The following is a 14281-nucleotide window of genomic DNA, read 5'->3' as shown; positions in this document are numbered from 1 at the left end:
CCAGGCCCGTGCGGGGGACAAAGGGAGCTTTCTTAGAAGCCTACAGGTCAGGGGGATAGACAGGATGTCAGATCAGCCGCTGCTACTGACCAGAGGGAGATGAAGAGGGAGCTTCAGGCAGACCCGCTGCCCCACCAAAGCCCATGCCCCACCCCCTGAGCAGGACACTTGGGCCCACGGAAACCTGGCCACTGGCCATTGAACCACATGGCCCCTCTGGCGTGGCCTCCTGTCAGACCTTCCTGCTCAGAGGACCCACCCAGGATCAAGGATCATGAAGATGAAGGAGCCACCACTGCCCTGTTGAGCCCCACCAGAGACAGCGGACTCCCACGGCCTGGGCAGGCAGTCAGGCTCCACTGAGCTGACCGTCTGTTTTCATTCCCCACCCCACCCCACCCCCGCAGGTCACTGGAGCTCTTGTTTGCCAGTGGCCAGAACAGCAAGCTCCTGTACGGGGACCCACCCAAGTCCCCACGTGCCACCCGCAAGTTCTCCTCGCCGCCACCCCTGTCCATCACCAAGACGTCATCACCCAGCCGCCGGCGGAAGCTCTCCCTGAACATCCCCATCATCACAGGCGGCAAGGCCCTGGACCTGGCCGCGCTCAGCTGCAGCTCCAACGGCTACACCAGCATGTACTCGGCCATGTCGCCCTTTGGCAAAGCCACACTGGACACCAGCAAGCTCTACGTGTCCAGCAGCTTTGCCAACAAGATCCCAGACGAGGGTGACACTGCCACCGAGAAATCCGAAGAGCCCTCTGCCCTCAGCAAGCAGAGTGAGTGGATGCCCAGCCAAGGCAGTGCTGGCCAGCCCCACCAGGCTCCCTAGGGGCAGGAGGGGTAGGCTGAGGGGGTCCAGCCAGATTACGGTGACCATGCAGAGGCTGGGTGGGGGAGAGGCAGGCAGAGACACCCAGGAAGGTGGCTGACTGTTCCCCCCATCGTCAGGTGTCCCGTTGCCCTGGTAACCGCTTCCTCCTGCATCCTTGTATCTGTCCACCTCTGCAGCAGACATGCCCTGGGCCGGGCCTCGGTCAGGGCCTGTGAGAGAAGAGGGCAGCAGACCTAGCTCCTGCCCCCAGGATTCACAGTGTGGCTGAGAAGCAGGGCTAGACACGGAAACAGGACTCCTGATATGTGTTGTGTTGGAGGGATGCTCAAGAGACCCTGGGGAGAGCCAGAGAAGGCTTCCTGGAGGGCCTGTCAGATCTAGATGTGTCACATATAGAGGAAGGGAGAACATTCTAGACCAGCGGAATGGAGTGGGCGAGACTAAGGGGCGAGGAAGGGTGTCATGTGTTCAGGGAACAGCGTGAAGCACAGCACACCTGCGACGCTGGGTGTGGAGACGACGGCTACAGGTGATGGCGGCCAGGCTGGACCCTCCCTGCTCTCAGAAACCCGACCATTCCTGGACGGTGTCCCTTGGAGGGTTGTCTGGCTCTGTCTGGGGTTAGGTCAGCCCAAATCCTGCGTGACACCAGCCTTGCAGTGGTTAGCATACATATGCATGCACACGCACACACGCAGACATACTCAACCCTGGGCTGGGCAGAAGCCCCAGCCTTCAAGGAGCAAGCCTTGGGAAAAAACTTAAGATGGTTGGAATTTCTCTCCTCTGAGTTGAGAAGGGGGAAGACAGGGGAACCTCCAACAAAGGGCATGGCTGGGAAGGGGTGAAGCCCCCAGGACCTCCATACCAGGTGACATTTACTGTGGCACGTGCAGTAAACGGGATGCACATAGCTGAAAGTCAATTACCAAAGTGACAGCCTACCAGAGAGCCCCAGAGGCCATCCTGCAAGAGCAAAGGGCAGAATCCTAGCCAGGAAACGGCAAGTTGTCATTTCGTTTCCGAGGTGGAATCCTAGAATACAAAGAGCACATTGGGTAGAAACTAAAGAAATCTGAATAAAGCATGGACTTTAGCTGAAAATAAAATGACTAGGGGTAGAGGTCCGGGGGTTAAGACTCTGTGCTTCCAATGCAGAGGACCTGGTTTTGATCCCTGGTTGGGAAACAAGGACCTCGAGTGCCACATGGTGAGGCCAAAAATATTAAAATCTTTTTGAAAAAGCCAGTGATTATTTGAGAAATATCAAATTGCTTCCTTCTTTCCTTCTAGGCTCAGAAGTCTCCATGAGGGAAGAGTCAGACAATGATCAAAACCAGAGTGACGATGGTGACACTGAGACATCCCCCACCAAATCTCCAACGACACCAAAATCGGTCAAAAGCAAAAACTCCTCAGGTACAGCTCACCAACCCAGAACTGCAAATAGATTCCAGACATTGTGTGAGATGCAGGTTGGGGAGGGTGGCAGGTGAGGCTGAGGGAGACCAGTGGGTGTCACGCCTTGTGTTTTATGAGCGACTCCAGTGCAGGAACCTGGCTGAGCGACTCTGGGGGCTGCAGCGCTGGCTGGGAAATCGTGCTCTTCCTCTCGGCAGTCCCTCCACCGACCTCAGACAAGGCTGTGTAACCCACCCCACCCAGGTGGGCAGGAAGGCCTGTCTTTTGGCTTCATTTATGGAAGATCCTGGTTTCTCTGGTGACTCAAGATGGTAAAGAATCCTCCTGCAATGCAAGAGACCTGGGTTCAATCCCTGGGTCAGGAAGATCCCCTGGAGAAGGGAATGGCTACCCCCTCCAGTATTCTCGCCTAGAGAGAATTCCATGGACAGAGGAGCCTGACAGGTTGCAGTCCACGGGGTCCTAAAGAGTCAGACACGACTAAGCAACTCTCACTCACTCCCTCATTGAATTTGTTGCAATGTATCTTCTATGTTTTGGTTTTTTTGGCCCTGAGGCATGTGGGATCTTAGCTCTCTGACCAAGGATCAAAACAGCACCCCCTGGACTGGACGGTGAAGTCCTAACCAACTGGACCACCAGGGAAGACCCAGAAGGTGTTTCTTGAGCTGCTGCTACATGTCAGGCTCTGTGTTGGCTCTTTAATCATGTGACACCTGGCAACGGGGCCAGGTCCTTCCTGTTTTTCATCTAAGGGAAGAGTCTCTGGGAGGTTGTGATGATGCCGGGCCCAAGTCTCAGACTCAAGATCCAGGAGGGCTCTCAGGGGGCCGTCTGGGTCTCTGGTTCCCTTAAAGCACCTCCCCACACATGAGGGGTGGGGGAGGGGGGGTGCTCTGAGGAACCCAGAGGTGAGGCATGAGCTCAAAGAAGCCCCTTGTGTCTCCAGCTGTCTCCTCGAGCCCCTGCTCGCACATGTAAAGCACAGCCTGAACCCCAAACTCCCCAATTTTTCAGGAGACCCAGTATGTCACAGGGTCACCCACCAGCAGAGAGAGACTGCCAGGACATCACACAGAAGCAGAACTCACAGATAGCCAAGTTCCAGAAATAAGCCTTGAGTTTTAAAATCAATTATTTGCTCCTCAATGCATAAGGACTAGTACTTTGTCCTAAGAATGGATTGCTCGCCAGAGATTTCTCCAAGAAGAAGCTAAAGGTTTATGGAGTGAGATTCTACTAATATTACTGCTAAAAAAAATAATCATTGTTAATTACATTGATATTCCATGGCATATATGTGTTGTTGTTCAGTCACTAAGTCTTGCCCGACTTTTTGCGACCCATGGACTATAGCCCACTGGGCTCCTCTGTCCCTGGGATTTCCCAGGCAATTTCCTCCTCCATGACATCTTCCTGACCCAGGGATCAAACTTGCGTCTCCTGCATTGGCAGGCAGATTTTTTACCACTGAGCCACCAGGGAAGTCCATGGGCATATATATTTTTTTTCACATATTTATATATCTTTTCACTTATATAAATATCTTTTCATATATATATATATATATCTTTTCACACAATACTAAATACTTTCATCTGTGTTAACTCCTTTAATCTTATCCACCTTTTGAAGCAGGTATTATCCCAAGATTACAGAGACTTAGAAAGGTTGGGTAATTTGCCCAAGGCCACACAGCTAGTAAGTGGGGTGAGGATTTGGACTGCGGTGCTCTTTCCACCCCCACCATGATGCCAGGGAGCCTGTCAGTGTGAGTTATCCACGTCAGACTCTGCACAGGTTATGTGTTCATTCCAAATAGACGGAAAGGATGAGAAAATACATGAGGCTGTCCCTGAGTAGTGCTGGGCCCAGCTGGGCCTACAAGGTAAAAGGTTTGGGGCTGCAAAGAGATGCAAAGGGTGGCTGGACTTTCTCCAAAAGCAGGAGGGCTTCTGGGACCTTCTCAGCAGGAGAAGCAGAAGGAGGCAGACAGGGGCTTTCTCTGCCCTGAGGCAGCCTTGGGGTGACACAGGGTGGCATGGGTGTGTCCCTCCCTGGGGACTGCAGCAGGAGACCAGACCCCATGCCCGCCGCCTGCCCAGCCCTGGTTGCAGTGAACACAGCCTGCCTGTCCAGAGGCCCTTTCTAGCCTTGAGACCCATGGTTTCCTGAGCTGAGGCTGGACCAGTGAAGTCTCAGGCTTGATCCCCTGCTCCCCACAGAGCTCCCCCTCTTCTCCTACAACAATGGAGTGGTCATGACCCCCTGTCGCGAGCTGGACAGTAACCGCAGCGCCCTATCAGCAGCCTCTGCCTTCGCGATAGCAACTGCGGGCGCCAACGAGGGAACCCCAAACAAGGAGAAGTACCGGAGGATGTCCTTGGCCAGTGCAGGTACAGAGTTGGCTCACCACCTTGATGACAGCACCACCCCAGGGGCTTGTCCCCCTTCTGATATGGAGTGCCTGCTGCCCCAGGCCCTGACAGGGCTGAGCCTCCTGCCTGGGGGCCCCTTTATCCCCACCCACCCGCTCTGCAACTTGGCAAACCCCTGCTTGGAGTCAAGCCCACTGCCTGACGGACGCTCGGCCACCTGCTCTGCCTCCCACTTTCATGGTGGAGTAGAGGCCACCAGAATCCTCCAGCGGCCCCTGAAAGCTGCAGAGGTCCGGGAGAAGCGGGCCTGTGAGGACTGTGTCCACAGGAAGTTGAGCCATCCGGACTCCTTGGTCAGAACCTGGGCTGGTTGTCAGATATTTTCTCATCCCCCACCCAGAGCACCCCCGTCCTTCCCCCGGCTCCCCCAGATCTGGGGGTTTTTATCCTCACTACCCTCTCCCCTCTCTGTCACCTGCGTGCCAGGCTTTCCCCCCGACCAGAGGAACGGAGACAAGGAATTTGTGATTCGCAGAGCAGCCACCAACCGCGTCCTGAACGTGCTCCGACACTGGGTGTCCAAGCATTCTCAGGTAGGTGGGACCCCCAGGGACGCCCCACAATCCAGGTGAGCTGCTGGGGACCCAAGATCACTGACCCAGGAAACAGCTGCCCTGATATTCTCAGGAGGGCCTGCTCAGATCCCCTGCAAGAGGACCTAGGACATTCCAGGGGACAAGGGGCCTCTGCTCTCCATCTCTGTCTACATCAAGGCTACCTCCCAGGGCCTGGCCTAGGGCTGCAGCAATCAAGGGATGCTCCTTGACCTTGCAGCACCTTTTACCTCCAGGTCAGTCGGCTCCACTGGTGCCTGGCAGGCAGCTGGGGAAGAGGGAGATGAGGCAGGAAGCCTGAGTGGGCAGAGCCTGCATCTTCCTGCCCTGGCCAGGCAGGGACCACCTCAGGGCAGCTGGAACAATAGCCAGAGCCGCCCTCCTGTCTTCCCTGCAGGACTTTGAGACCAATGACGAGCTCAAATGCAAGGTCATCAGCTTCCTGGAGGAGGTCATGCATGACCCAGAGCTCCTGACCCAGGAGCGGAAGGCTGCGGCCAACATCATCAGGTGGGGGCTGGGGAAGGCCTGCTGGACAGGGGCCCTGCCCTCTGCCTGCGGACGGCCAGCCAGAGGCAGGGGGCAAGGGGGAGGAGGGCCCTCCCCAGACCAGAGGACCGCCTCAGGCGGTTGCTCTGGGAGGATCTCGGAGCCCTGGGCAGCCTGGGGGCTGGTCAGCACCCCTGCAACCAGGATCTCGAGTGGCTTGCTCATGTGTGTCCTTCCCTCCACCTGCCCACCTCAGACCTGGAGACAAAAAGGGTGCCTGCTTCCCCATCCACACCCACTGCTGATACCCATTTACTCCACGCCAACCTGTGTGATAGCCACTAGTGACGTATGGGTGTTAAATCTAAATTAATTAAATAGGGACTTCCATGGTGGTCCAGTGGCTAAGACTGGGGGCTTGGCCAATGCAGGGGGCCCAAGTTCGATCCCTCGTTGGGGAACAAGATCCCACATGCCAAAACTAAAGATCCCACGTGCCTCAACTAAGACCTGGCACAGCCAAATAAATAAAAATAAGTATTTAAGATTAAATACAATTTAAACTCTAGTTCCTGAGTCACACGAGCCACAGGGAGCTGATGCCTGTACAGGGGGCAGCTTAAAGAACATTCTGGATTCCACTAAATGGGAAGTAAATCCAAAAAAAGGGGGATATATGTATGCATATAGCAGATTCACTTTGCTGTACAGTAGAAAGTAACACAACTGTATCCAATAAAAATTTTAAAATAAAAAATAATCTAAAATACAAATTTTTTTTAAAAAGATCATTACTGTCATGGAAGAGGGCTTTGTCCAATTGCACTGGCGAGCCTGTTTCCAGGTGCTCCAGGGAATATGGTCGAATTGAATTAAATTGTCCCCAAATCTAACCTTTTTCCTCCTGTGCCAGACTGGGCCTCTCCTGGCAGAGGCCAGAGGTCAGGCGGCACATATCCAAGCGCCCTGCTGGCTGAGTGATGCGCTGTGTGACCTCAGGCAAGTCCTGTCTGTGAACTTTGTTTTTCCTCCTCTGTAAAATGGGTGAACAACACCTACTTCCAGGGCTGTGGTGAGGCTGCGGTGAGATCACCTCTGCAGGTCTCAGGGGTATCAGATGCAGGCCCTGGTCTACCCACTGCTCACCCCTGCTGACTCAGGCTGCCCTCTGGCCCTGCCCAGGTGCCTGGACTCAGGGTCAGGCCTCCCAACCTCACTTCCTGTCCGGCTTCAGCTTTCCCTCCCTGCCCCGTGGTCACAGACTCTGACCCAGACTTGCATCCACTTTCTGGCCGACAACCCAGTCTCCAGGCTTCCTCCAGCCAGATCATCCAATTTGCTTTCCTGAGGCCTGGGCTACAGGCCCATAATTCCTGCAGGCTCCACATCCTAGCATCGCTTCCAGACCACCCTCCCTGCCGTACCCACTGCCTAGACACACGTGCGCGCACACAGTCAGCTCCCAGGTCCTCCATGCCCTTCCTCCTCGTCCCAGGAGATGTGCAGGACTGTGCCAGGACCTTAGGCCTATGGGTCAAGTCAGGTCAAGTGACCCTCGGACAGGGAGCTTGTTCGGACTGCTGCTGGATGTAGGGAATCAAGCGGGCCCTGGTGTGGATGGTGGACTGAGAGAGCCCTAGTTGCGGGTCTCCTTCCTTGGAGGAAGAGTGTGGGTGGCTCAGGCGGGCCCTATGGCCTCCAGACTGTCCCCCAGCCCTGGCCTGGCTTTTTGGCCCCATCCCCAGGACTCACAATCGCTGTCAGAATGAGGGCTCAGCATTTTGGCCTGACGCAGGAGCTCTGCCCTCATCCCCACCACTGCTCAGGACCCACTACTCAGTTGCTGTGAACGGCCTCCCACCCCTGGGCCTTTGACCACCACCTTGCTGCTTTCCTCTGTTCCCCCTGCCCCATCTGGAAGGCTCCCCAGCACTTCTGGCCTCTCTGATGCTCCAGCCTGAAGCTCCTTCCACTCATTTGTCCTGTCACCCTACCGGCCGGTGCACTGGCCACATGCCAAGCCCAGCCCCAGGTACCTGAGCTACAGGGACAACAGGGACATCAGCCTGCTTTCAGAGGCTCCTGGCGGATCTGGAGGAGAGGACCAGGCACAGACATGGCTGTTCCCAGCTGGGGAGCCTGGGGCTGAGACTACAGGAAGCCTAGGGGCTGAGGGAGCCCCAGAAGGGGGCCTTACCCAGCCAGGAGGGTCAGGGAGCTGAATCACTGAAGACATCAATGACATGAAAGGGGAAAAGGGGCTCTTGGCCCTGGAAATGGCAGAGCAGAGACAGAAAACAAGGCAGGTTTGGTGGGGGAGGGGACTGCCCGAAGGCAAGGGGTGTCACCAGCTGCTCAGGGCTCATCATTCCCTCTCACCCCCCAGGACTCTGACCCAGGATGACCCAGGCGACAACCAGATCACACTCGAGGAGATCACACAGATGGTGAGCCGGACTTGCCCTCTCTCTCACTCGCTGGCCAAGTCTGTCTTTCCCTGGCTACCTGGCTCCCAGGATCTATCCCCAAGACTTCCCAGAGGAACTCAGTCATCCCCTGTATTGATTCCTGGAGCTCCCCCAACAAAGAGCCCCAGAATGGGGCACTTAAAACAGCAGAATTTTAATCTTGCATAGTTCTGGAGGCCGGAAGTCTGGAATTGAAGTGTTGCTGGGCGCATGCTCCGTCCAGAGGTTCCAGGGGAGGGTCTTCCTGGGCCTCTTCCATGTCTGGTGGCCCTGGGCATTCCCTGGCTTGTAACAGAGGATCTCCAGTCTCTGCCTCGGTTGTCACATGGCCATCTCCTCCCCGGCTGTCTCCGTGTCCTCTTCCTTCTGTGTGTGTTGGCCCTATGTCCAAATTTCCTCTTCTTAGAAAGACACTGAGATGGTTAGATAGCATCACCAACGCAATGGACATGAACTTGAGCAAACTCAGGGAGATAGTGGCGGACTGGGAAGCCTGGTGTGCTACAGTTCATGGGATCTTAAAGAGTCAGACATGACTGAGCAACTGAATGACAGCAATAACAACATACTGGATGAGGGCCCACTCTAGTGACCCCATCTTACTTGAGTACATCTTATATCCAATAAGTTCACGGTCACAGGTCCCAAGGTTGAGGACTTCAGCATATAGTATGTCCCCTACATACAAACGAGTTCTGTGAGCTTGCTCGTAAGTCCAACTTGTTCGTGAATCCAACGAAGTCAGCCTAGGTACCCAACTAACACAGTCAGCTATATAGTACTGTACTGTCGTAGCTTTATAATACTTTTCACACAAATGATATGTAAGAAACAAATACAAAATTAAAGAAAACCATTTTAATCTTACAGTACAGTACCTTGAAGAGTACAGTGGTACCAGCTTCCTCACCTCTGCTTTTTCGGTTGCTTCTGGACATCCTGGACTTGAAATAAAGACGCTGCACTGCTATCCTCTGTATAGGACTGTACAGTAAATACACACAGCACAACCTCTGTGGAGGATGCACGCACGTGACTTGTACGCCAGACACGGGAACTGACTCACACGACTGGACATGCGAACACATGTTCACCTCTTTGAAAGTTCACAGCTTGAAGGTTCATATGTAGGGGACTTACCATATCTTTTGGGGAGAGAGATTCAACTGATAACACCAAGTCTTGTGTTTTCTTCATCTTCTGCTTTCATCTCTCCCCTAACCAGCCCCCACTGTCTCTGCTCACACTGTCCCTGGAAGGAGGAGGGTAAGAAGTCAGGCCTGGTGTGGACAGGCTCCCCACTGCGTGCTAGAGTCTTAAGGACTCTTCTCAACAGTGCTGTGGATCTGTATCTTTATCCCCATCTTCCAGATGAGGCAACTGAGGCAGGGGGAGGTGGGGTGACCTAAGCTGGGTCATGGTAGGTGGCCACCTACCTGGCAGTGAGGGGACTCCAGGCAGAGCTCAAGGCAGGGTTCCTTGCAGTGGAAGGGATGATGGTCTGTGTGCTTCTGGGGCCTGGCTGGGCCCTCTCTGGGCCTCTTTTGCCCATCACTGCGACCAAGGAAGCTCAGGGCCACCTTTGACCTCCCCAGAGGTGAAGGCCCACTCGTCAGACTGAGTGATATCCAGCCTGTTCAGAGTAGCCAATGGGAAGACTCAGGCCTCTGAGTCCTGCACTCACTGCTTCCCTCCCGTCCCCGCTCCTGACTCTTAGAGCGGGTTCTCCTGGCCCTGGGGGTGGGGGCAGCCATCCGTGGGGCAGCTGGCGCCCTGCCTGCACCCCAACCCCAAGAGCAGTGCTGCAGGGTTGTGCCCCAGGCACCCGCCCAGGGACGTCCACGTACTGGCCAGGCCACTCAGAGCAGCAGCCACACTGCTCGTGTTTCTCAACAGGGGCCTGACTGGAACGTTCACCCATCAAGAGCCTGAGGGCCCTTGTTCCAACTTCATGTGTAGCCAAGTCTCTTCTAGAACAAAGGGCCGCCCGCCCACCCAGCTGCACCCCCAGCTCCCCGCCCAACCCTGACGTGGTTCCCAGAATCTGAGGGCCTGCGTGGGGCACGTCCAGTCTGGAGGAAGCCCCAGGGCCCTACAGAGAGCAGAGGGGCTTCTTGTGACGACGCTCACAGGCCTCTGCTCCAGGCCCTGCCACTCCCCGGGGCCGGCCAGCTCCTCCTAGGCAGTGCACCTCCGGGCCAGGCCCCTTCCTCAGGTGTCCATGCCCTGGGCACCCACCCCAGCTCACGGCCTCACCCCAGGATAGGCCTGGGCCTTCAGGGTGGGCTGTGCTGGTTGCCTGTCGCCCCTGCTTCAGAGGCTGGGGCTGCTCCTCGTGAGGGTCCTGAGCACCCAGGTGGCCCGTGCCACCTTCATCCCCACGTCTCCACTGCCTTCCTGAGAATTGTCATTCCTGGTAGCATCGTGTCCCCACACTCAAGCTCCTGAATCTGGACTTCTGCACAGACCGTGCCTGGCCCAGGGTGACTCTACTGGGGGGAGTACATGGATGCCCACCACCCACACACACACCACACACACATATGTACACATACACAGCACACACATGTACACAGCACTCACAGCACACGCATACACACACATACACATCACACACGTGTACACACCACACCATGTACATTCTGCACACACCATGCACACACGCATACACACCACACACACACCATGCGTACCTCACACACATGTACACACCACACACATATACACACAACATCACACACACCACACACAGGCTGCAGCAGGAGCTCTTTCCTCCGCTTGCCCAAACTCTGTCCCTGCTCTGAGTCTGTGCCTGGAGCTCCTGAAGCCAGGACTGTGTCTTCTGATCTTTTCATCTCACAAGGATCTGCCTGGGCGGTTCTCAATGACCGTTTGCTGAGAAGTAGGCAGGAAGACTCCGTCCAGGATGGAGGCTTGTTCCCCTGACACGGGGTCACCCCCACTTTCCTTGTCATTAGTGAACTGGCTGGGCCCTCTGGGCGGGGTAGCTAGCTGTCTCCTCCTATACAGCCCAGTCAGCACCCCGGAGGGGAGCAGGGGCATCCGTGTTCCTGACTCTCCTCCCATGAGTGCCCAGTTACCCTTTCCGGATCCACCAGGCTTTCCCAGAGGCCTCTGGGCTGCAGGCCTCCTCTTGTCTGATCCCAGCCATGGGGACATCGCTTCCCTAGAGTGCTTCCTGAAGATTTCCCTGGTCGAGGGCTTGGGGAGTGGTCACCTTTAGATGTGGTGTCCCTGGTAGCCCTTGGGGCAGGGACTTGTACCCAGGACGAAGGCAAACAACTGTGTTGTGGACACGGTTCAGAGGTACGGGAGGTCATTGCACCTGTGAGTCCTCCCCTAAAGAAATTTAAAAGGAAGTTCTATAACGCAGGTGTGGACAGACAGGACCCGAAGGAAAAAACAGGTTCCAGCCTGAATCAGACGGCCCAGGCTTTGTCCCCATCAACCTGGCTGAGCGCCTTGGGCTAGTCATTAACCTCCAGACACCTCTGTGGTCTCACCTGTGTGTTGGCGTAAGGATGATCTCATGAGTGACTGAAGCGCAGCACAGGCCTGCAGACAGACAGACACACACACACAAACACACACACACACGGGGCACAGCAGATGATGGTTCCCAGCTCCCACCGTCCCCTGCTGGCCAGTCTCCCGGGGTAGAGGGGGCCTCCCCAGTCATGCCTCACCCTCCCACTTACCAGAATCAAGATGGATGTTCCCTCTAGGAAGGGGCCCCAAAGCCAGAAGGGGCCCCTCACGGGCCTGACTTGGACCTTGCTCCTCTCAGGCTGAAGGCGTGAAGGCCGAGCCCTTTGAAAACCACTCAGCCCTGGAGATTGCGGAGCAACTGACCCTACTGGATCACCTCGTCTTCAAGAAGATCCCTTATGAGTGAGTGGGCATGGGTTCCAGCCCCCGCCTTCCTCCTCAGGCACGATCACAGCTGAGTCCCCCTCCTGAAGCATGTGCACCAGGTTTCCAGAGCTGCATGGTTGATGCTCCACAGAGAGAAACATAAATGCATGTGCCGGCAGGGATGATGAAGGATTCCTGTCCCTTCCTGTCCCCAGGCTCCCTCCTTCCCTACCAGCTGCACTTGTGCATGCACACACACATGCACACACGCACACACACACACACACGGATACATGCACACACAGTTTTCCAGAAGCATCTAGCTCCGTGCTCCTTTTCTGGAGGTCTAGAAAGAGTATGTGTTCACATATGTGCACGTGTGTACATGTGAGCAAATGTGTGCACATGCATGTGTATGTGTCTCTGTGTATGCATGTGCAGGAATGGACTCTGGGGACAGCTCTGGCCTTTGAAGAAGCCCCAAGGCCTGATCAATACCTCCTCTGGCCTATAGTCAGTCACCCCCAGGTAGTTGTAACTGTACCACCTACATAATTTGTGTCACCTTTTCTTCATCTGACCCTATGCCAAAATGGTATCTGTGAACACCATTTTTAATAACTACACTGTATTCCCTGGCAGTGCACCAAGCCATGAGGCTGTTTTCAGATTTCACTTTTATACTTGCAGGTGGGGGTCAAAAAGCCTCCTCATAACTAAATATATCTCTGGGTTTCTGACACGTGTCCTAGAATAGTTTCCTGAAATTGGAGTCACCGATTCTGAGGTCATAAATCATCACAGGACTCCGGATCTCTGCCTTCTAGAAAGATAGCCCCACCGGACACACACAGAGACCCCCACTGACACGGGTGCTGCCCCTGCTGGTTGTGGAGTGTCAGCCTTTATACATCTGCCGCATCTCCCAGGCGTAGAGACAGTGGTTATTCTGGGCAGTAGTTACTGCTCACTCTTGCCCATGGAACTCTGTCACGGTCACTGTCAAATAAGGAGCTTGTCCTGGAGGCCTGGACAGCCTGTGGTCCTGTGAGGTCGCCATTCCCAGAACACGCTGTGGCATGGCTTGCAGACACCTTTTTCCATCTGTCTGGCCCTTTCTGTGGCCTTCTGTCCTTCCTGTTCTGCAGACCAACTTCTGCAATGTGACTTTAAAATGGAGGGTTCTCCCTGTCAGAAGCAAGATCCAAAACCAGACCTGATGTGCTCTCAGCACCAAATCTCAGTCCGGCCTCTCCATGACCCTGTAAGAAGAGTATTGTCATTATTCCCATTTCACAGGTGAGGAAACTGAGGCCCCAAGGCTTACCCAAAGCCACACAGCTGGTACGGGACACAGCTAGACCTGACCCCAGGGTCCCCTCCTCTCAAAGCCTCTGCAGAAAGTTACTCCCCAGTAATGACCACTTCAAAAAGCAGAGAACTCAGAATAGAAATCAGTAAGAACAAACCTAACCCCACCCACTCTGGGTTTCTCCCTTACTTCCTACAGGGAGTTCTTCGGACAAGGGTGGATGAAACTGGAAAAGAATGAGAGGACCCCTTATATCATGAAAACCACTAAGCATTTCAATGATGTGAGTAGGGGTGGGGGGTGCAGTGCCTTTTTCTGCAGGTTTCTCTTTGGTGGGACCCTCAGAACAGGCTGTACACCTGCTAGATCCACAGCACCTGGGTCCTCTCTGGGCCTGTGAATTATATGCAAAATAATTTCTTTCAAAGTTCACTCATCCTAAAAGATGGGGCTGTCATCGTACTTTAGATATGAAGACACCAAAACTCTGAAGGGCAAATGCCTGAGGTCTCTGACCCGTGTCTGGTAGCTCATGGCCTTCCTCCACTGCAAAGCCCCAGTCCTGGGGAAAATATCCCTTCCTGATTTCCCCACATCTGCGCTAGTTCCAGCGCTTGCAACCACAGGGACCCGTCCACTCCTGGTCTCGTGACAACCTCAAGGGCATTTGCACTTAGCGTCTTAATTCCTTTGCATTTAATCATCAACACAAGAGCCTTTGATGGCTGTAAGTGGGAGCACATGATCCCACTTGTCCTGACGGCCTGGTCAAAGCCACATGACGCCAACCACAGCCTGGGGCGGACCCTCATCCCGGGAGGAAACAAACAATCCAGGCTTTGGAGCTCAGAGAAGGAGCCCTGTCGCGAATACGGCTGCAGAGTG

General features: G+C 54.9%; 1 protein-coding gene across 2 annotated transcripts in view; it reads left to right on the top strand.

The window, feature by feature from the left end:
* RASGRF1 (Ras protein specific guanine nucleotide releasing factor 1) overlaps nt 1-14281 on the top strand; it is a 101126-nt gene that overhangs the window by 66381 nt on the left and 20464 nt on the right. For both annotated transcript variants that reach the window (XM_005889762.2, XM_070358415.1), the window contains exons 15-22: nt 408-781; nt 2131-2256; nt 4485-4655; nt 5124-5230; nt 5649-5761; nt 8127-8187; nt 12017-12120; nt 13595-13679. In XM_005889762.2, coding sequence (XP_005889824.1) covers nt 408-781; nt 2131-2256; nt 4485-4655; nt 5124-5230; nt 5649-5761; nt 8127-8187; nt 12017-12120; nt 13595-13679 — 1141 coding nt within the window. The remainder of the gene's footprint in view (nt 1-407; nt 782-2130; nt 2257-4484; nt 4656-5123; nt 5231-5648; nt 5762-8126; nt 8188-12016; nt 12121-13594; nt 13680-14281) is intronic.

Source organism: Bos mutus, chromosome 21 (assembly GCF_027580195.1).
Source record: "Bos mutus isolate GX-2022 chromosome 21, NWIPB_WYAK_1.1, whole genome shotgun sequence".
In the NCBI taxonomy this organism is placed as follows: domain Eukaryota; kingdom Metazoa; phylum Chordata; class Mammalia; order Artiodactyla; family Bovidae; genus Bos; species Bos mutus.
The sequence above is the reverse complement of the archived record's forward strand: the minus strand, read 5'-3'. Positions and strand labels throughout refer to the sequence as shown.